Source organism: Ailuropoda melanoleuca, chromosome 3 (assembly GCF_002007445.2).
Source record: "Ailuropoda melanoleuca isolate Jingjing chromosome 3, ASM200744v2, whole genome shotgun sequence".
NCBI classification, from domain to species: Eukaryota; Metazoa; Chordata; class Mammalia; order Carnivora; family Ursidae; genus Ailuropoda; species Ailuropoda melanoleuca.
Window position 1 is genome coordinate 104,970,052 of NC_048220.1, and position 23,388 is coordinate 104,993,439.

General features: G+C 46.8%; 1 protein-coding gene across 1 annotated transcript in view; it reads left to right on the forward strand.

Moving 5' to 3' along the window:
- The window catches only part of FAT2 (FAT atypical cadherin 2), a 77,754-nt gene that overhangs the window by 11,606 nt on the left and 42,760 nt on the right, over positions 1 to 23,388 (forward strand). The window contains exons 2-7 of the mRNA XM_002920750.4: positions 7,066 to 10,345; positions 11,954 to 12,268; positions 18,478 to 18,536; positions 19,913 to 20,224; positions 21,207 to 21,417; positions 22,958 to 23,097. Of these exons, the coding sequence (XP_002920796.1) occupies positions 7,087 to 10,345; positions 11,954 to 12,268; positions 18,478 to 18,536; positions 19,913 to 20,224; positions 21,207 to 21,417; positions 22,958 to 23,097 (4,296 nt within the window). The 5' untranslated portion in view covers positions 7,066 to 7,086. The remainder of the gene's footprint in view (positions 1 to 7,065; positions 10,346 to 11,953; positions 12,269 to 18,477; positions 18,537 to 19,912; positions 20,225 to 21,206; positions 21,418 to 22,957; positions 23,098 to 23,388) is intronic.

Sequence of the window (23,388 nt, forward strand, 5' to 3'; positions counted from 1 at the left end):
CCATGTCCTAGGTGAGGACTTCCTTTGTCAGTCATCTCTGCCTTCTAATTTCAGGCATGGGCAGACCCGGCCTTTGACAGCTCTCTTGAGAGCCTCTCAGTCCGCTGGAGTTTCGGGCTGCCATTTACCAAGCCATTATTGGTCCTAATAAGGTGTTCCTCTGCGTCTTTTCCTCCCTGTGTGTTCACCTATCATGTTATCTGTCTCCCCTGCAGCTCTGGGAAGTAGGTAGGAGTAGCTATTATTACCTGCAGTTTACAGACAGATAAAGTGAGGCTCAGAAGAGGTTCTGTGGCCTTCCCAAAGTCATGCGACCCATCAAGGGCTCAAGCCACTGGCTCCTTTCCTGCTTCTGTCCAGTTCTTTGACATGTTTTGTTACAGGAGGACCTGGCAGGGACTGCCTACAAACTAGCAAATGACTCAAGGGTTCATCCAAGTTTCTGAGAAGTAAATCAAGCCTCTTTCCCCACAGGGAATTTCAGTTGGCTTAACCCAGTAGGGCTGCTGTTCAAGCCCAGTCCATACCAGAGTGGGAGTCTTCAATGGAAAAATCTCCCTGTTGATCTGATTTAAGATCTCAGCATATAGTTCTCTTCTGGTCCTGCTTCTTCTCAAAAATCTTTGGTGGCTCCCTACTACTAAGAGGAAAAATAACTTCGGTAGCTAAAGACTTCATGACTAGCAATTACCTGGAATGTCAGTATTCTTTCACTGATGATTTTAATTCTGGTTCAAAGGCACAATCCCTCCTGTCCCTCCCCGCCTTTCAGCTACTGTCACAAATAGAATGTACTTAGGATTCTTTCTTGAAAGGGAGCAAGAGCCAGCCCTAACACTGATGCCTGAGGCTGACACCGTGGAGGGGAGGTGAGTGGGATCAGGAAATACTTACCAAGGGCACCCAAATCCATGGTAAGTTTACATTGGAATTTTGAGGGGAGTGTGGACATTCTCCAATCCAGAAAAATGAATCAAGGGACTCTTTCTTTCATGAAAGGCTCTCCAAACTTTAAATAATATCCTATCTCATTGCTTCTTCCTACAGCCTAGGAAATCCAGAGCACCCAGTTTCAGGAAGTCTGGTTGTGTGTTTTCAGTTCAGCCACCACCTTTCTGGGTGGCCTTGGGTGTGCTGTGCAAATCTCAGTGTCCCTTATCTGAGAAGTGGGAGTAAAAGGGCAGATGTGCTTCCTAGGAGTATTATGTGGGCTACTAATGAACATCTGAGACATGCTTAGGAAAAGGCAAGGCGTTGGGCCATAAGGGAGAATGTCATCACTGGTCTGTGCCTGGGTACTTCTGGGAGTGACGGGGAGGAATTCATTGCCAGAAACAAAGCCTAACAGTTTGAAGAAATATGATAAAAGCTTCTTTAGTGGGAGTTTGATTTGGCTTTGAATTCCTCCAAGTACATCTGGTTCTCCATGGAAGGAACAGAATAAGTCACAGACTTCTAGGACTAAAGACTAAAGTCACTGCACATGGGCCATTACAAATACAGATCATAGTGCATTAGAATCCTAGCACATCCACCTGTGTGTCTTAGGACTTTTTTATGACAGGACAGGGATGTTAGAGTAGCAGAGCCCCAGCTTGTCAGAACTGGAGGGGCTCCTAGAGACCAACTATCCAGTTTTTCAAACCTGTGCTTCCCAAGCCTGTGGGCAGGGCCTAGCTTTCCACCCCTGCCCCTAATAGTGTAGCTCTGCTTTAATCTATTTACAATTTCATTAGGAAAAAAGAGATTCTGCCCCTGAAAACAATAGAGGGGTCTGAATTCACGGATCCATTCCAGCCCCTTCACCCAACAAACACCATATCACTTACAGAGGAGGAAAGACGTTCACAGGACTTAGGTGACTGACTTGACCAAGGCTACCAGGGAACAAATGACTTTTGATCCAGGTCTCCCAAGAGCCAGGGCAGCTTGCTACAAGGACCATTGAGCAAGCATTGGTGCATGTGCAAGCCTGATTAACAGCCAGCGGAAATCCATTCCCTGCCTTCGAGGGCTCTTTCAGGGTGTAATAGAGACCACAGGCCTGCACAGGCCAAAGAATCATATCTGTATGAGTTGGAAGGGACTTACTAGAACTCTTCTCATCTCCCCCAAGGGCAAGTATCCCCCTAGAGTAGCACCATCCTTCACAGGTGGCGACCCAGACTCTGCCCTGGCTCCTCGGTGACGGCTCCTCTGTATTCTGAGATGACTCATTCCAGAATTGCACTTGAGGTCACTAACCAAAAGAATGAGGAAAGATCTCAGAGCATTGCTCCTCCCACTTGTGCGTAGACATTTTATCAGTGACTTGGATAAAGACATGGATGTCACAACCACCAAGTTTCTGAATGTTGGAATCCAGATTCTGAGAAGCAGAAGACGTGAGGTGAAACACAGGGTGAAGTGCATCATGGTCTCATTAAAGCCCTACAGCACCGAGTTGGAGGAAATCAGCTCGTGAAGAACAGGTGGGGGATGGCGTGATAATACATCTGAGAGTTCTCATTACCTACAAACTCAGCAGTCAGTAGTATGAGCTGGCTGCTAAAAGTCATAGTGCTGGGTAATATTTGTTGAAAACTGTGTAACATCCTATATTTAGCATTTATGTACATTAACTAGTTTCATTCTCAAAATGGTATTATGAAGGAGAGAAATGAAAATCAGAGACGGTAAGCCACTTGCCCAAGGTGACACAGCCAGAAACTGTGCATTATGAACCACTTTCTGCTCTCTTCCCCATCTATGAGAGGGGTCTGGGAGTTCCAAGGAGGCCGATTTGATTCAGACATATATCCTAAAAGGGTCCATTCATGAACTCTCACCCCTGCACTTGTTCATACCTTTGCACACACAAGCCCCATAGCTACCAACTTATTTGCTCATATCATATTCATTCTGTCAAGCAGGCATACACCATTAATGTATCCATACAACTCTCCAAAAATTGCCACCTAATTTTGTTTAAAAAGAAAATTGCCACCTAAGTATGTGTGTGCTCTCTTGCAAATGTGCACATTTACCCACATCCAGATTTTCCTCTGAGTCTGGGGAGCCAAGAACGGGAGGCCCCACCCCAGACAAGCGCCTGCTCGCAGCTTAGCAGAACAGCCTGTGGCTGGGCCAGCAAGCTTAGACTCGACCAGAGACCAGCGGCTTCCTGCTCTGCTGGGGCACAGCCTGGACCTTCTCCAGAGGGTTCAGTGGACCCCACCCTCACCCCAACCTTAGGCTTTGATTCTGCCTTGGCTTGGCAAACTCATAATAACTAATATTTATTGAGTGCTTTTCCATGGGCCAGGAACTGTGCTAAGTATATTAATGGGCATGATCTTATTTATTTAGTCTTTATAAAACCCTAGGAAAGCAGTACTCTTAATAGCTCCATCTTACAGATGAGAAAACAGAGGTCTGAAGAGGTTAGCTTACCCAAGGTTATGTAGTTGGGTCAGATTCACAAAGAGCCACAGCCTCTCTTTCTGGCAGTGTGGTCTGGAGGAAAGAACCTGGCTCTGGTTCCTACCCTGTGACTTTGGGCAAGTCCCTTTCTTTCTTTTTTATTTTTTAAGATTTTATTTTATTTATCTATTTGTCAGAGAGAGAGAGAGAGAAAATGAGCACAAGCAGGGGGAGCGGCAGGCAGAGGGAGAGGGAAAAGCAGACTCCCTACTGAGTAGGGAGCTTGATGCGGGACTCGATTCCAGGACCCTGGGATCATGACCTGAGCTGAAGGCAGACACTTAACCGACTGAGCCATCCAGGCATCCCATGCAATTTCCTTTCTTTTGGGGGGACTTCATATTACAGCTTCAGAAAGGAAAGGCTAATCACTAAAGGTTCTTTCAGTTTTTATTCTGCCATTGCCTTTCCTAAGTCCAGATCCTTCCATTTTTCAACTATTGAGTAGGGTTATGTACTAGGCACTGGGAATTCATGCACGAATAAGATATACAAAGCTCTTGTCTTCATAGAGCCCAGTGTCTACTGCAGTAAAGAGTCACTAAACAAACTAGCAAGAACATACCAGTGGTGCTAAGTGCCACGGAGAAAATGGGGTGGTATGATAAAGAAAGGTGCTAGGAAGGAGGTTACATCAAACTGGGTATTAGATTGTGACATTTGAGAGCTGAGCCAGGAAGAAGGATAACAAGAAGGAGCCAGCCATGTGAGAATCTTAAGTAAAGAGAAACAGCAAGTTCAAAGGCCCTGAGGCAGATCCTGGTTTGGCATGTTTGTGGAGAAGAAAGGAGGCCCATGTGGCTGCAGCTTGATGAACAATGGGGAGAGTGCTGGGAGGTATCATTAGAAAATCAGGCAGGCATGTGGGCCCACATGGCCTTGTACACCACAGTAAGGACTTTAGATTTTAATCTGAATGCTATGCGAAGCCACTGGAAAATTTTAAGAAGGGAATTGATCTGAATTGATTTATGCTTTCACAAGACATTTCTTTCATTTTTAAAAAAATATTTTATTTATTCATCTGACAGAAGAATTAGAGACAGAGAGCAAGCACAAGTGGGGGGGAGGGGCAGAGGGAGAAGCAGACTCTACGCTGAGCAGAGAGTCAGGACGTGGGGGTCGATCCTAGGTCTGCAGGATCATGACCTGAGTCAAAGGCTGATGCTTAACTGACTGAGCCACCCAGGCGCCCCTCATAAGATGTTTCAAAATAATGGTCCTAGGTACTGTAGGCTGGGAGGGCAGCTCAGGGAACCCAACATGCCTCCGCACCTTGCAAACCTGTTCATTTGTCCAGGCATAGTGCCAGGAAACAAATGTCCAGACACAGACCCTTCCTCAGCAAACCACTCGCCTGGTCTGTGGGTCCTACAGCTTGAACACAGCCCTGCTCACCAACCGTCATCCAAAGGTGCATTCTCTTTGGGTCTTATCCCCTTCCAGGGAAACCTTGCCCCTGCGCCCTTCCCTAAGCTCATCTATGCAAGACACTGCTGGAGCAGCTGCATGGTGTGTCTTGTTGGGGCCTGCCCTACATGGGTGCTGACCTGGTGAGCAGGAAGCTTTCTGCAAAACAGGGCAGGCCGAGCAGGGAAGCTGCATGCACCCTAGGTTCGCTGGGCTGTAGAGTGAGTAGACCTGGGACTGGGGTAAGAACACATTTTTCCTCGGGGCTTCAACTTCCAACACAATGCCACTCTGGGAGGTTGGGGTCCATGTGACTCAGAGGTCCACCCCCTCTTGCAGGAGACTGTTTCAAGGATGGGGTGAGTGGAATGGAGGGAACATGGCTTTTGTCTGGGGCCAGTTCCATTGTGAGCTGCAGCTGTGAGGGGTAAGAGTAGACGTCAGGAAGGATGGGGAATAGACACCCCAAGTGTGGAATCTGCCTCCTTTCCTGCTCCCTCTTCTCTGAAGTGCTGGACCCGGGATGCCATCCATAGGAGGCTGGAAGGATGGGGCATAATCAAATTCTTTTCTGTCACAGGCTTGTAGATCCCAAGTTAGGCAGACTTTTCCACTCCTGCCTCCCTTGTTGGGATGCTCCCTGCAAGGTCTTAAAGAAGCTGTATTCAGCTCCCTGGGACTCTGGAAAGACAAGGATGCAAGCCTCTCCTTTCCCCTCTTGCCCCAGGAGTTTAACTCTTCCTTGCCTTTGAAGAACCAGGCAACCGGAAAAACAAGTCTTGCCTGTTTCATCCAGGAATGCTCCACACATCTGGCTGACAGCCAAGCTCCTTGGAGTCCACCAGCCTCATGCTTTGCTTTTGGAAGGCCTAGTTTGGCAACCAAACTCTGCCCTCCCCTACTCCCCTTCTATCTTCTCCCTGTCCTTAACCCTGAGGTTGGACTTTTAACCCAGGCTGGAGCTTTAACCCAGGCTGTAGTTCAGGGATAAGCCATGTGGAAAATGGCACAGGAGAGAATGGGAGCCACAGCAGGTCTTAGGGGGAGAAGTACTCATTCATGGCTAGTTCAACAACTCCCAGGGACTAGTTCTTTCCTGGCCAACCACAATGTGAAATGGGGCAAGCCTCATCCCCGCTCTGGGGCTCTATTTCTCCATCTATGCATGAGGAGTAGGGTCAGAACTCCATGTCTCAAAGGTCCATTGTAGCTCTGACATTCCAGGAGATTCAAAGTTACAGGATGAGTCAGAATCAGGCCCTATCCAAAGGGACTAGCGGTGGGACAGGTGCAGGTAAGCCTGGGATAGGGGAATGGTCCTGGCCTATGATGCAAGGAGCCCCAGGTCTAATTCTTGCTTTGCCTCTACCTAGCTGTAAGGCCCTGGATGGGTCCCTTCCTTTTATGAAACTGAGTTTCCTATTACTAATAATAGCCAATATTAAGTTAGAACTTCTATGTCCCAGGCACTCTGCTGGGTCATTTACCTTTGTTATTTCATTTAATTTTCACAAAAGTCCAATGAGGTAGATAATATCCTTGTCCCTATTCTACAGAAGAGGACATCAAGGCTCACAGAGGTTAAATAACCTGCCCAAAATGTCACCCAGCTAGTAAGCGGTGGAGCCAGGGCTGATGGCCAAGTGGCTTGATGCCAGGCCTATGATCTTGGTCACTTTGCTTTTCTGCAGCTCAGTTTGGCTGGACCTCAGCCTTGATGGAGGGGTCCTGTAGGAAGTACCTAGAACCAGATTGCTAAGCTTGGGTACCTGGTTGAAACTACTCCACCATCACTGGGCAGCCATTGAAGGTTTTTTGAGAAAAGGAGTCAAGTGGCCAGGACTGTGTTGTATCTGCCAGATAACCCTGAGAAAGCACTTAAACTAGTCTATTGGTCTTCAAATACAGGGTTTCTCAACCTCAGCACTATTGACAGTTGGGGCTGGATCAGTTTTTGTTGTTGGGGGGCTGTCCTGTGTGATGCAGGATGTTTAGCAGCACCCCAGCCTCTATCCACTAGATGCCAGTAGCTCCCCCTCCCCCACAGGCTGGGATAGCTGAAAATGTCTTCAGACATTGCCAAGTGTCCCCTGAGAGGCAAAATCACCCCAGCTAAGAACCACAGTAGTAGGAGCCATTTATTTCCTAACTTACACTCTTCCTTTTGTTTTTGTTTTTGTTTTTTTTGCCTAGGGCTTCGGGAGTTTTTCCATCATGATTATTGCCTTCTTGGGCTTTTTCATTTTCTTGTTTCATTGTACAACCTGTGAGAAGCCCCGAGAAGGTCTCGTCTCCTCCTCCGCCTGGCGCTTCACACACTCTCTCTATAATGCAACCATCTATGAAAACTCTGCCCCCAAGACCTATGTGGAGAGCTCTGTGAAAATGGGCATTTACTTGGCTGAGCCCCAGTGGGCAGTAAGATACCGGATTATCTCCGGGGACGTGGCCAATGTGTTTAAAACAGAGGAGTATGTGGTGGGCAACTTCTGTTTTCTGAGAATAAGGACAAAGAGCAGCAACACGGCCCTTCTGAACAGGGAGGTGCAAGACAGCTACACCCTCATCATCCAAGCCACAGAGAAGACCTTGGAGTTAGAAGCTTTGACCCGTGTGGTGGTTCACATCCTAGACCAGAATGACCTGAAGCCCCTCTTCTCCCCGCCTTCATACCGAGTCACCATCTCTGAAGACATGCCCCTCAAGAGCCCCATCTGTAAGGTGACCGCAACAGATGCTGATCTGGGCCAGAATTCCAAGTTCTATTACACCTTTAACACAAGGTCTGAGATGTTTGCCATCCATCCCACCAGCGGTGTGGTCACCTTGGCTGGGAAGCTCAACGTCACCTGGCGAGGGAGGTATGAGCTCCAGGTGCTGGCTGTGGACCGCATGAGGAAAATCTCAGAGGGCAATGGCTTTGGTAATCTGGCTGCACTCGTCATCCACGTGGAGCCTGCCTTCAGGAAGCCCCCAGCCATCACCTCGGTGGTGGTGGCTCCACCAGACAGCAGTGAGGGTACCACCTATGCCACTGTAACGGTAGATGCAAACAGCTCAGGTGCTGTAGTGGACTCACTAGAAATTGTTGGTGGTGACCCTGGAAAGTACTTCAAAACCATCAAGTCTTATGCCCGCAGCAATGAGTTCAGTTTGGTGTTGGTCAAAGACATCAACTGGCTGGAGCACCTTCATGGATTTAACCTCAGCCTGCAGGCCAGGAGTGGGAGCAGGCCTTCTGTTTATTCCCAGATCAGGGGCTTTCACCTACCCCCTTCCAAACTGACTTCCCTTAAATTTGAGAAGGCTGTTTACAGAGTGCAGCTTAGCGAGTTTTCTCCTCCTGGGAGCCGCGTGGTGATGGTGAAAGTAACCCGAGCCTTCCCCAACCTGCAGTATGTTCTAAAGCCATCCTCAGAGAGTGCAGGGTTTAGACTTAATGCTCGCACTGGACTCATCACCACCACGAAGCTCATAGACTTCCATGACCGAGCCCACTACCAGCTACACATCAGAACCTCACCAGGCCTGGCCTCCACCACTGTGGTCATCAATATTGTCGACTGTAACAACCATGCACCCATTTTCAACAGGTCCTCCTATGAGGGTACCTTTGATGAGAATATCCCACCAGGCACCAGTGTTTTGACAGTTACTGCCACAGACCAGGATCATGGAGAGAATGGATATGTTACCTATTCCATCACTCATCCAAAATCTGTGCCCTTTTCTATCGACCCTTACCTGGGGATCATCTCCACCTCCAAACCCATGGACTATGAGCTCATGAAAAGAATTTATACCTTCCGGGTACGGGCATCAGATTGGGGATCTCCATTTCGCCAAGAAAAGGAAGTATCTGTATCTCTTAGGCTCAAGAACTTGAATGACAACAAGCCTATGTTTGAGCAAGTCAACTGCACTGGGTCTATCCGTGAAGACTGGCCAGTAGGAAAATCTGTAATGACCGTGTCAGCTATAGATGTGGATGAGCTTCAGAACCTTAAATATGAGTTTGTGTCAGGCAATGAATTAGAGTATTTTGATCTAAATCATTTCTCTGGAGTGATATCCCTCAAACGCTCTTTTATGAATCACACTACTGGTCAACCCATCAATTATTACCTGAAAATTACAGCCTCAGATGGGAAACACTATGCCTCGCCCACAACTTTGAATGTTACTGTAATAAAAGACCCTCGTTTTGAGGTCCCTATAACATGTGATAAAACAGGAGTATTGACACATTTCACAAAGACCATCCTCCATTCTGTTGGTTTTCAGAACCAGGACTCTAATGAAGAGGACTTCATTTCCTTAAGTGCATATCAGATCAATCATCATACCCCCCAGTTTGAGGACCACTTCCCACAGTCCATTGACATCCTTGAGCGGGTTCCTGTCAATACCTCCCTGGCCCGCCTAGCAGCCATTGACTCTGATACTGGTTTTAATGGCAAGCTGGTCTATGTGATTGCAGATGGCAATGAGGAGGGCTGCTTTGACATGGAGCTGGAGACAGGGCTCCTCACTGTAGCTGCCCCTTTGGACTATGAAGCCACCAGTTTCTACATCCTCAATGTAACAGTGTATGACCTGGGTACTCCCCGGAAGTCATCCTGGAAGTTGCTAACAGTGAATGTGAAAGACTGGAATGACAACGCACCCAGATTTCCTCCTGGTGGGTACCAGATAACCATCTCAGAGGACACAGAAGTTGGAACCACAATTGCAGAGTTGAAAGCAAAAGATGCTGACTCAGATGACAATGGGAGGGTTCGCTACACCCTGCTAAGCCCTACAGAGAAGTTTTCCCTTCATCCCCTCACTGGGGAACTGGCTGTCACAGGACACCTGGACCGGGAATCAGAACCACAATATATACTCAAGGTGGAGGCCAGGGATCAGCCCAGGAAGGGCCACCAACTCTTCTCTGTCACTGACCTGACAATCACATTGGAAGATGCCAATGACAACTCTCCTCAATGCATCACAGAACGCAGCAGGCTGAAAGTCCCAGAGGACATGCCTCCAGGAACGGTTCTAACATTTCTGGATGCCTCTGATCCTGACGAGGGCCCTGCAGGAGAAGTGCGTTATGTCCTGTTGGATGATGCCCATGGGACCTTCCACGTGGACCTGATGACCGGTGCACTCAGTCTAGAGAGAGAGCTGGATTTTGAGAGGCGGGCTGGATACAATCTGAGCCTGTGGGCCAGTGACAGTGGGAGGCCCCTGGCCCGCAGGACCCTCTGCCACGTGGAAGTGATAGTCCTGGATGTGAATGAGAATCTCCACCCTCCCCGCTTTGTCTCCTTTGTGCACCAGGGCCAGGTGCAGGAAAATAGCCCCTCAGGCACCCAGGTGATGGTAGTGGCTGCCCACGATGATGACAGTGGCTTGGATGGGGAGCTCCAGTACTTCCTGAGGGCTGGCACCAGCCTTGCAGCCTTTACCATCAACCAGGACACAGGTACTGGGAGTGGGGTGGATGGGAATGCCAGGTGTGGGAGACAATGGGCCTAAGGAGATCCAGGGCTGTCTTGACAGAAGGCAGGCTACAGGCTAAAAAGAAAGGCAATAAATAGAGACTCTCCTCCTTGTCCCTTTTATTTTATTTTAAATTGATCTTTATCATACTGGAGGTGTGTGTATGTGTGTGTGTGTGTCCATTTAAGTCAAATCACCCATCTCATTGGCATCTATGTATATATTTATATACACAGATGTATTACACATTACACATTATATATTATATGTAATTATTATGTATATAACATATATGTATATGCTTATAGAAGTAATGCATCATGGTTATAAATTTTTATATATAATTTAAAAATGAATGCATTTTTTTGTGTTCCACCTCCCCAGATATAGTCTTTATTAACAATTTGGTCTATAATCTTGTAAATTTTTCTTTGAATCTAATATATCATCACTGTTTATTTTATTGTGTGAGAAAATAATACAAAAGACACTAAGTCTGCAACACTTTTTTCCCCATAACATAACATCAGGATATCTTCTATATCAGTGCATATAAATATTTTCCCTTCTTTTTTTAATGGCTGCATTTTATTCTGTCATATAGATATAACATCCTTGATCATATACTTTTGCTCATATGCATGAGTCTCTATAGGAAAAACTTTAAAATGCAGTTGCTGGGTCAAAGGTTAATGCATATTTTCAATGTTAACAGATAATTCCAAATTGCCCTCCAAAAAGGTGGCACCAACTTATTTATTCCATTTAAGCTTCATAGAAAATAAGTACAACTCAACAAATACTTGCAAGCACCCTCTGCTTGTGAGGTTCTGGAGATAAGCACTTTGGGGGAGATCCCAGGTGAATAAAGGTAGGTCACTGTCCTCAAGAGCTTACAATCTGATGGGCAATTTATTTCCAGGGTGAAGGGCAGGGTGATATGGTAGAAAGAGCATTAGACCGAGAGTCAGTGATAGACCCGGCTCTTCTGCCCACTTGCTACATGATCTTGATCAAATCACATCCTCTCTCTGGGCCTCTATCTCCCCACCTGAAAAGGAACAAGGTTCCTTCAGCTTTGAAACGCTATGGTTATGAGCCTGTGCCCTGTCCTCTCCACACAAGTCCTTCCAGCTGAGTGTGACCCATGAGAACTAAGGGCACAAACCTCTTTTGCTCACTGTTGGACCCTTCACTTCTAGAACAGTGCTGGCCTGTAGTAAGCAATTTGTGGAGTGAGTGAACACATGAAGACTCCGAAATCATGAAGATGCTGGAAAGGGGGACGGCAATTTATTCATCAAATCCCTAACTCTTAAATTGGTACCTATAATTCCTGAAACTTGAAGGAACTGGTTTAAGGACAATTTCCATGGGCCTATTTTAGCAGAGAAAGGCTCCAAGAGGCTCTACAAAAGGATATGAATGGCCTGAGTTTGACTCAGCAGCTCCCACGACAATGTAGGAACAGTCCCCCTTTCTTGTGGAATTCCTATTTCCATAGTACCATTTGGGGACTATTAAGTAAGGTGATTTCTAAAGCTATTGTGGGCTCTAAAATATTTTGGGTTTGGTGATCAACTGTCCCTAGGTATGATTCAGACTCTGGCATCCCTGGACCGAGAATTTGTGTCCTGCTACTGGCTGACGGTACTGGCAGTGGACAGGGGTTCCATACCTCTCTCATCTGTAACTGAAGTCTACATTGAGGTTATGGATGTCAATGACAACCCACCCCAGATGTCCAGACCCGTGTTCTACCCCTCCGTCCGGGAGGATGCACCCTTGCACACCTCTGTGCTTCAGCTGGATGCCTGGGACCCGGACTCCAGCTCCAAAGGGAAGCTGACCTTCAACATCACCAGTGGGAACAACATGGGATTCTTTGTTATTCACCCTCTCACAGGTAAGGATCTCAGAAATCTGGGTGAATTGGGTGCTTTTCAAAGTTTGGTCCTAGACCAGCATCATCATCAGCATCACCTATGAACTTGTTAGAAATTCAAATTCTGAGGCCCCACCTTACACCTACTGAATCAGAACACAGGGTGGGGCCCAGAAATCCATATTTTATATAACAAAATATCCAGAGGATTCTTATGTGTGCTAAGTTTGAGAACCACTGCTTTATAAAGTTTGTCTCTTTCTATGTTGCCTTTCTTTCCTCGGGGCCTAGGGAAGCTAGACAGGTTGCCTGGTGGTCGAGCTGGGACTATTTCAGACCTCTGAGTGCTCCCAAACCCACCCCTCCCCTGAGTCACAGCCACAGATTGAATCTCTTAACCCTCATTCTAAACTGATCTCAAGCCTGCCCACAGAGTGGTGGCAATGGAGAGCCACTTCGTTGGTGTCAACCATCTCACGAATGTCTATTCTTGGCCCAAGGCCATCTGGGGCAAGGACGCTGGATGGTTTAGAGGAATCCAGAGGCCATGAGCTTGCAGCAGTGAGCCAGACATAGCCCACAGAAGTGCTTTATTTGGCTTGCACAAGTTTTTTTTTTAATGATTTTTTATTACATTATGTTAGTCACCATACAGTACATCCCCGGTTTCCGATGTAAAGTTCAATGCTTCATTAGTTGCGTATAACACCCAGTGCACTGCAATACGTGCCCTCCTTACTACCTATCACCAGTCTATCCCATTCCCCCACCCCCCCCGAAGTCTTCAGTTTGTTTCTCATAGTCCATAGTCTCTCATGTTTCATTCCCCCTTCTGATTACCCCCCTTTTCTTATCCCTTTCTTCCCCTACCGATCCTCCTAGTTCATATGTTCCATAGATGAGAGAAATCATATGATAATTGTCTTTCTCTGCTTGACTTATTTCACTTAGCATTATCTCCTCCAGTGCCGTCCATGTTGCAGCAAATGTTGAGAATTCGTTCTTTCTGATAGCTGAGTAATATTCCATTGTATATATGGACCACAGCTTCTTAATCCAGTCATCTGTTGAAGGGCATCTCGGCTCCTTCCATGATTTGGCTATTGTGGACAATGCAGCTATGAACATTGGGGTGCATATGGCCCTTCTCTTTACTACGTCTGTATCTTTGGGGTAAACACCCAGTAGTGCAATGGCTGGGTCATAGGGTAGTTCAATTTTTAACTTTTTAAGGGACCTCCACACTGTTTTCCAGAGTGGCTGTACCAACTTGCATTCCCACCAACAATGTAGGAGGGATCCCCTTTCTCCACATCCTCTCCAACAATTGTTGTTTCTTGCCTTGTCTATCTTTGCCATTCTAACTGGCGTAAGGTGGTATCTCAGTGTGGTTTTGATTTGAATTTCCCTGATGGCTAAAGATTTTGAACATTTTTTCATGTATCTGTTAGCCATTTGTATGTCTTCATTGGAAAAGAGTCTGTTCATATCTTCTGCCCATTTATTGATTTGTTTATTTGTTTCTCGTGTATTGAGTTTGAGAAGTTCTTTGTAGATCTTGGATACCAGTCCTTTATCTGTGGTGTCCTTTGCAAATATATTCTCCCATTCCGTGGGCTGTCTCTTAGTTTTTTTGACTGTTTCCTTGGCTGTGCAGAAGCTCTTTATCCTGATAAAGTCCCATAAGTTCATTTTATCTTTTATTTCTCTTGCCTTTGGCGATGTGTCGTGAAAAAGGTTGCTCTGGCCGATGTCATAGAAGTTGTTGCCTATGTTCTCCTCTAGAATTTTGATGGATTCCTGTCTCACATTGAGGTCTTTCATCCATTTGGAGTTTATTTTTGTGTATGGTGTGAGAGAGTGGTCAAGTTTCATTCTTTTGCATGTAGCTGTCCAATTTTCCCAGCACCATTTATTGAAGAGACTGTCTTTTTTTCCACCGGATGTTTTTTCCTGCTTTATCAAAGATTAGTTGCCCATAGAGCCGAGGGTCCATTTCTGGGTTCTCGATTCTGTTCCATTGGTTCATGTGTCTGTTTTTGTGTGGCTTGCACAAGTTTTAAACAATGACCTTTCAAGTTGTTGCCAGCATTTAAATATTAGAAAATTCCATAAAACACTCCAGATTTCTAGTTGTTCATAAAAAAACTAGGAGATCTGGCCACACTGACCCCACATTTGCACAGGGCTGCAACTGCCTGGAGGCAACGGCAGCTTTCTATGCAGAGCAGGTGCATGTCTTCTGGTCCCACGGTTGCTTCACTCCCCGTTGTACTATTCCCAGCCTGCTCCCTGAATCTATGCTATCGGCCTGGCTCCCATTGGTATTGGAATCTGAGAGCTAGCTCCCACTACTGTGGATACGTCTCCAAGGCCATATCTTCCTCCTAGAGGATGAACAACAATCCTATAGTAGAGGAGGCTGATGCTTTCTCCTCTGAACCCGAGATCCTATTCTCTGGCTCCAACAATGCACTTCTTTTGTTTGTTTGTTTGTTTAAGATTTATTTATTTATTTGAGAGAGAGAGAGAGAGCACGAGCGTGCGCACACGTGAGCATGGGGAGGGGCCGAGGGAAAGAGAGAATCTCAAGCGGACTCTCCACTGAGCGCAGAGCCCCACTCAGGGCTCGATCCCATGACCGAGATCATGACCTGAGCTGAAACCGAGAGCGGATACTCAACCAGCTGAGCCCCCAGTTTCCCCTCCAACAATTGACTCTTGGAAGGACAGAACCCTGGTGAGATTGGATGAGGTAGAAAAGGAGAAAATTAGTCCCCCATCTTTAAGACAAAAGGAAATGTAGAGGAGCATGAGACTGGAAATCCTGGGACAGACAGTGGGTGGAGGACATGAGTGTCTATTTGCACAGGGACATTTGTTTGGAGCCTTTCCTGTTAACTTTTGCCCTCAGAAGGACCCTTTCACCCTGGAAAATAGGCTTAAGCTGGCTCTCTACCTGGGCCCATCCTGTCCTTCCCCTTAAAGAAGAAAGAAGAGATCTCTCACCCAAGGCACTGGCTTCTCATCAACTTCCAAATCCCTATTCTGTTTACTGTCTTTTTTTTTTATAATAATTTTTTATTATGTTATGTTAGTTACCATACAGTATATCCATAGTTTTTGATGTAATGTTCCATGATTCATTACTTGCGTATAACACCCAGTGCACCATGCAATACGTGCCCCTGTCAAGAGTTCCCTGACACAGGGTCTGACAAAATGCCCCAGAGAACAGAGATGTTCTTAGTCTTCCCACAGTTGAGGAGAAGAAATTTTAACCAGCATGAATATTTAAAAACAAAATAATAAGTCACCAATGGAGCCCCCAGCCCACCTTTCTTATCACCACCATTATATTGTCTCATTCCTTGCTTGGATACCTTGGATGGTTTCCCCATATCCTTAAGATAAAGTCAGATCCCATCATGTCTCACACACTTGTGTCTGACATGGCCTGTGTTGACCTTTCGGGCTTCATCTTGCCTTTCTCACCCTGTCAATCTCTGCTTTCAGCCACATGGCCTGTTTCCATTCTTGTCCTGGCATACGGCCTTTGCACATGCTGTACTTTCTTCCAGAAGTTTCTTCTCCTCTCCTTTTGTCTGGCTAACTCCTGCCCTTCTTTCAGATCCTAGCCCAGCTGTTCTTTCTTGAGAGGAGTTTTTCCTGATACTACAATACATCTCCTAGCACCATCCACTCCTTTCTTTTTTAAACACTTATCACATAGAACATTATATTCATTCATATGATTATTTCATTAACTGTCCCTGTCCTTCACTAACCTTCAAAGGCTTTCTAGAAAAGGAACCTTGACTATTTTTGCCTTCTATAATATCTTCAGTACCTGGCGCACAATAGCACCTCAATAAATAAGAGGGAAATGAATGAATCGATCTCTACCAGCATCTATGATCTCTAGGGAAGCCTGAACTTCATTCATTCATTCAGCAAATGTTTAAAGGTGTCTGCCCTTATGAAGCATTTAAACTATGCGCTATGTTGAGACGTGAAGATAATGAACACAGTTTCAGGCCTGGAGGAATTCGATCCATCACGAGCATCAAGATTTGGATATAAAAAAAATGAACGAGTCAGTGCGAAGGAGCCCGTTATAAAATACACGTAGACATGGTGCCATGACTGCTCAGAGGAGAGAAGGAGCTGCTCAGTGTGATGGAGTAGCAAGGGCTGCATGGAGCAGGGGTGGTCATGCTGAGCCAAAGGGTGAGGAGGACTGACAGGCAGCAGCCTGCGAGGGCACCTGGGCAGGGAGAGCCACGCGAGCAGTAGCCAGCAGGGAGGACGAGCCAGCAAGTAGGTCAGTTGTCTACAGGCAGATCCCATTCCTCTCACTTATTCACTGTGAGATCTCCAGAGAGTTACTCAGTTGCTCTATGCCTGAGTTTTCCCACCAGTGAAGTGCAGATGATAATGGGCCCCTCCTGTGTGGTTGTGAAGATTAGATGAGTTGAGAGAGAGAGAGAGAGAAAGAGCTTGGAGGAACACCTGGACAAGCAGGAGCTCCACGAGAGTTGGATGTTAGGATCCTGAGGGAGAGGGAGCTGGGCAGGTGGTTGGGCTAAGACCTAAACTATGGCGGGTCAGGGTGAATGGCGAAGAAGAATCTGGAATCCATTAGAAGTGGAACTGAAAGTGGTTGGAAAATCACTGGATGAGGAAAAGTCAAAGATGGGCCTGAGATGGATAATGGGAAACATTTGTTTGGAGAGAAAAATGATGAAGGCCCACCTCATGCCAGGAAGGGCACTCAGTGGGCCCTCACACAGCACTGTGGGGTGGCTCTGCCACGTCCCCATTCTACACAGCACTTCCTGAGAATCTGGACACTGACCTCAGAGAGGGAAAAGAGGCTGACAACAGAGGCAATGACCCAGAAGCCATGGGCAGCAATTCCAGGGACACTGGCTCTTAGAAGGTCAGGGGATGTGATGGTGAGAGAAAGGAGAGAGAGAAGAAAAACCAGAGAGACAGAGAAAGAATGTGTGAGATTCAGAGAGGTAAACAGGGGGAAGGGAGAGCAGAAGACCGGAGTAAGGAAGACAGAAGGATGATGGTGAGGGAGAAACAGAGAGAGATAGGAGGGAAAAGGATAAGAGGAGATGGAGAGAGGAAGGTACTGGGAGGAAAGCCAGCATGGAACCAGAGGGAAGGTTTACCAGCTGAGGCCCTCTCGTCCCTGCACTCCTCTGGGGGGCTCCCTGGATCCTGGGTCCTTCCTTGTCAGGTCCCTCATCTTGGGGATGAGCTGGGTGGGGTTACCTGGGACAATATTCACACTGTCCCAGCAGAATGTGTCTTTCTTCCCTGACTGGAAGGGCCTCTGGCTGTGGGGCTTTCCAGAGACCTTCTCCTTTTCCCCCCATGCCGTGCCCTCAGTCAGGGAAGATAAAGTCAGGCCGAGAGTGCTCAGAGGATAGAGGGAGCTTGGTTCTACTGGTGACTTGGTTCTACTGCCCAAGGCAAGAACACTTAACTAACAGAGGCCATTCCTCACACATGCTCCCATTTCCAGCATTGGAGGCTCCACCCCAACACCGAATCCCCCTCCCTCACCCCTCACTGAACCCTCATCCCCACACTTCATTACTCCATTATTTAATTGCCTAAACAAGATTTAAAAAACTTACAGAAAGTTTCAGATGACCCACTGACCTCTATCTGTCTGCTTTCATTTAAGAGACCTTCCCTACCCAGCCCTGACTGCTTTGTCTGTGGGCTTAGATGCCCCTCTCACATAACTTCCATCTTGATTTCCCTGATGCCTGCAGAGAACCGGCACCTTCTCTCCTTTGCAGCCTCAGGTGGCCTCAATTTATAGCTGTACTGCTGCAGAAAATTAAAACTAGACCTACAGATAACCAAATCCACCTTCCTCAATTTACAGGCAAGCTGAGAGGAGCCCAGAGGACACAAGCTGCCTCTCCCTCCCCCCACTTAGTACATTGTGCACAGCATTCCTCCTAATGGTGAAGGCGGGATGTAGGTGTAACCTCTGCTGATCCCATGATCTCTGCTGTACTCTCCCGCTTCCTCACTTCCTCATTTCCCTTTCTCCTTCTCCAGAGTCCCATTCCCCCTAAATGTCCTTGTTCTCCAAAGACCAGAAAAATTCTGCCCTATGATTTGGATGTATCTGCGAACTCACTCCCAAGAAAGTGGCCCTGGGAACCCTTTGCTCAGGTCTCCCTCCTTCCACCTCCCAGGTCTCCTATCCACAGCCCGGCAGCTGGACAGAGAGAACAAGGATGAACATATCCTGGAGGTGAGTAATGGTGTGAACTCATTCACGGGATTCAAAAATCTCCTGAAGCAGTCCAAGCGAAAGCTAAGCCAGGCCTTGGGGCCACACTCGACTTCAAGCACTGTGGCTGAGGAGGGTGCTGGGCTCAGGGCGGAAGAGTTTCTTAAGCTGAGTCTTGCCGTGCGTGGTTGGTGGTGAAGACTCTCAGGGACTTCCCTGGCTCTCCAGCACTGGGAAGGGAAGGAATCTGAAACCACGTCTGGGCTGGGCAGGAAGCACTGATTGATTAGTAAAGCATGTGGTGAGTGCAGGAAAAGGGAGTGGTACACACATACTATGAGTCTGGTTTCCAGCCCATCCCTACAGCCAGAGAGAGAGTCACCCCAGGTCAAGCACTAGGTCAGTAGCTGAGCCCAGATGAAAGCCCAAACCTTTGTTCTCTAGATCTGTGGGTTCTAGGATATTTCTAAAATCATGTAAATATCCCTGGTGCCCATTTCTGACTGACAAGAGGAGTCAGTAAATCAGATAAGAGGGGAGTAAATCAGAAGGAACCTAGTTATGCCCCTTCTGGAAAGATCCATAACTGATGAACAGGCATTCTTCTAGTCTTAAAGACATCAAGTGGGAGGAACACACATTCTTCAGCAGAATTGAAATAAATTGGCTTTCTCTGCTCCCAGGTCTGCACATTCCCTTTGTCAGAAATAGGTATTATTAGTAAGCAGCTGCTACATGACCTTCTAGGGACTGAGGCATTCTCCCTATTTCAGTAGAGGTACTTCTCTTTAAACACCAAATATTTTAAAAATTCAAAACCACTTAGAGTGGAAATGTTCTATCTTGTAGGATGCCCTTGGGGCTATTGATGCATGGGATGATTTGCCAATACATGTAATAGCCCCTGATTCTGAAATTGTCTTAGTGCCTTTTCTCTCCCTCTGGATTTCATTTCATGCATCGGTCTACATATCTGACTCAAAAGGTACCACCCATTCCTTCTCATTTGTTTTTTTTAACCTCCAGTAGCTTAAGGAAACCGGAGAACAAAGCTTATGAGAATTACAAGCAAATAAAAAGTAAATGGTCTCCGAGAAATGGCCCATGGCCCCCTGAGTAAAGAGTACCAGCTTTTCTCTAGAGCCTCTGTGGCTTTGTTTTCTTCCAATTCTTTCTGGTTTCCTTCTCTCTTCTTGCTGGCTTTCCTGTGGGCGAGGTTACCAGAGAGCTGGGTTCCAAGTAGGTGAAGTTATGATAATAAAAATCACAAGCATATACCAAAGAACAGACTAATATTTCCAGGCTGTGGAAGGCAGGGGTACTGGTAGGGTTGCAGAGGGTGACAATGCATACTCACTGCTTTGCATTTGGCAATTCATACTCTATTCTGTCCCCAGGTGACTGTGCTGGACAACGGGGAACCCTCCTTAAAGTCCACCTCCAGGGTGGTGGTACGCATCTTAGATGTCAATGACAACCCCCCTGTGTTCTCCCATAAGCTCTTCAATGTCCGCCTTCCAGAGAGGCTGAGCCTGGCCACCCCCGGGCCTGTGTACAGGCTGGTGGCTTCAGACCCTGATGAGGGTCTCAATGGCAGGGTCACCTACAGTATCGAGGAGAGTGATGAGGGGAGCTTCAGTATTGACCCAGTCACAGGCATGGTGTCATCCAGCAGCACCTTCACAGCCGGAGAGTACAACATCCTCACGGTGAGGAGGGGATGGAGGCTGCGGGGGGTGTGTGTGTGTCATAACTGCTTAGGGATTTTCTTTGAGGGTACAGGAGAAGGGAAACAGCCATCAGGCATGGTGGAGGTGGTACTCCCTTCCCTGGCTTTCTCCGAGAGAAATGGGAGCCCTGACATCAGCCAAAGCATCAGAATTCTGGGCCTTTCTCTTTGAAGGCAATAAGTTCCTTTGCCTGGGAAATCTTCTCTCTTCTTAGAGGTAAGGATTTTGGTGAGAATAGCATAGACTTCGGAGGTGAGCCTGGGTCCCAATCCTCGCTCTGCCATTTTATACCTGTGTGACTTTGGACAAGTCACTGAACCTCTTTGAGACTTTGTTTTGTCACCTGGAAAATGGGGATAAGAACATTTTCCTTGTAGGAAACCAACATAACAAGTTGCTAAGACATGGACTCTCATGTCTGACAGCCTGAATCCAACCCCAGCCTCATTGCTGGCCAGGCGGATGATCCCAGGCAGCTGAATTCACCATGCCAAGTGCATTTCATCCTGCAAAAGGGAGATATAATGGTACCTCTCTCAGGGCTGTCATGAGAATTATATTAGATATTGCACATACTGCTCTTACAGCAGGCCAGATACTAGTGAGAGCTCCATAAATTCTATCTGGTTTAAGTTTATGGTTGTTAAGAAGGGCCCATATATGATAACTCTAGCTCAGGAACTAACACACAGTAAGGCTTCAGTTAATGTTGGCTCTGATTATTTTTTCACTACGCATGAAGTTCTGGAAGACAGGTTATTTGTTTTGTTCACCACTGTGCCTGCAGCAACTAGCATGGTGTTTACTGTGAGCCTTCAGCCGTGTGGTAAATGAATGAACGAGTGGCTAAAAATCCAACTCCACCACTCACAGGGTGCTGTATCTGCTGGCTGACCACCTGGGTCTTATTTCTTGGCCCCAACCCTACAAAGACTCAATTTCAGGTTTGGCTTCTTTTTAGATCAAAGCAACAGACAGTGGGCAGCCACCACTTTCAGCCAGTGTCCGGCTACACATTGAGTGGATTCCCCAGCCCCGGTCCTCCTCCATACCACTGGCCTTTGACGAGCCCCACTACAGCTTTACAGTCATGGAGACGGACCCCGTGAACCACATGGTGGGCGTCATCAGTGTGGAGGGCCGACCTGGTCTCTTCTGGTTCAACATCTCCGGTGAGAGCCCTAGATGGGCAGCCCCTCCCGTCCTTATAGCCAAGCCCTGGCCCTCACAGCATAGTCCTTCTGAGCACTCTCATTCAGGTCATGCTCCCCAGCAGCCCCTCCTTTGGCTATGAGTGGTGACTGTCTCTTCCTTATTCTCCAGGGCAGCAGGTGAGCAGAAGCGCCACTTCTGCCAAATTTGCCTTCCACACCAGTTATGATCTCAGGGAGAACCTCCATGGCCTCACTGGTGCTCCCCCAGCTAGAGTTGGACTCTACTCAGTTACTCCAAGGGCCTGGAAGACTCAGGAGAAAGCACGAGTTTTGTGTTTCCTCTCCTGCCTCAATGTGAGATCCATGCAGAGTTGACATCATTCACCAGGAGCCTGAGGACTGCTGTACCCTGGGGCCACGCTTAATGTTCTAATCCCAGGTTCCAGCCTCACAATCGGGAGAAAGTGTCCATTCTCTTTATAGGAGACACTTGGGTCCAAGCTCTCATGGTCTTCTCTGAAATTCCCTTCTGTCTCTAAACCAAGATTTTGTTAAAATATCTAGGGAGAGGAGAATCACAGACCCCTTTGGGAATCGGATCAATCATTGGGAATCTAACGAATGTTCAGGCCCTCTTCCCAGAAAGATGTGCATGTACACACACATGCACACACACACTTGTTTGCATACAAATATAAGGATTTATAGATTCTCTGAAACGCACCAGGTGTTCCAGGTTAAGAATCTCTGAGAGTTTCAGTACCACATGAACCATGGAGTCCTATTATAGAGATTCCCAGCCTGGTTCAGAGATTGGATGTACACCTGTCCCAAGCTTTTTGACCTCCTGGATCTACTTTCAATTCTGATTCACTGTTCTTGTTTGGCTTTTTTTCTTTTGTACAAAATTAACACGTGTACTCTGTAGATCATTTAGGAAACACCAATGAGTGTGAGAAGAAAATTGAAATCACCAAAACTCCCACCAGTCAGAAGATAATCCACTGCTAAAATGTTGGTGTTTTTCTGTTTAGTCACTTTCCTTTACACATAAACACACACACACACTTACGGTTATATTAAAGTATTGTTTCATAACCTCTTAAAATATAATATAATGTGAACATATTTCCATGCCACTAAACAGATCTCTATTTAATAGACATTTAAATAGCTGCATGTTAATGCTATATTTTAGATTCTCATACTTTATGAAGTCAGTATTGTTGAACAAAGTTAGATTCATTCTTTCCTGCATATAGGCACCTTTAGACTCTGCAAACACTCCTATAAGCCATGAGGTAGAGCTCCATTACTCCTGTCTGCTTCAGTCCTGACAGCAGAACACATTCTATGGCAAATACCGAACTTCCTCTGGCATTCTTCAGTCCTTATAAGTTTACCTTTTTCTGTGTCATCACTTAGATCTTCAAAAAATTGACAAAACTTGACAGGATCTATACTACCACCTCCTCTAAATTAGCCGGCCGAACCCTGGGGTACTACTACTGCCTCCATCACTGAGGGTGCGTGTGCTTCCCCCCTGCTCCCACTCCAGGTGGTGACAAAGACATGGACTTTGATATTGAGAAGACCACAGGCAGCATTATCATCGCCAAGCCTCTTGACACAAGGAGGAGGTCGAGCTATAACTTGACCGTGGAGGTGACTGATGGGTCCCACACCATTGCCACTCAGGTTAGAGGCCTCCCCAGGGACCGCTGAGCTGAGAGGGGATGGGAGGCCTCCTCGGTTGGGATGAAGCTACAGAAGGCTTTCAGTGGATGTGGTGTACCTCAGAGGGCACTGAATTTGGAATCAAGGTTTTGCCTTCCAGTCTTACCTGATACACTTTCTACTGCTGTGCTCTTGGGACAATTCTTGTTTCCACTGTGGATCTCTGTGTAATGAAGGGCTTTGTCTAAATGAGGAGTTTTCAGTTAAAGATAGAGTTCCATAGGAGCTTCCATGGGTATGAGGAACGATGGT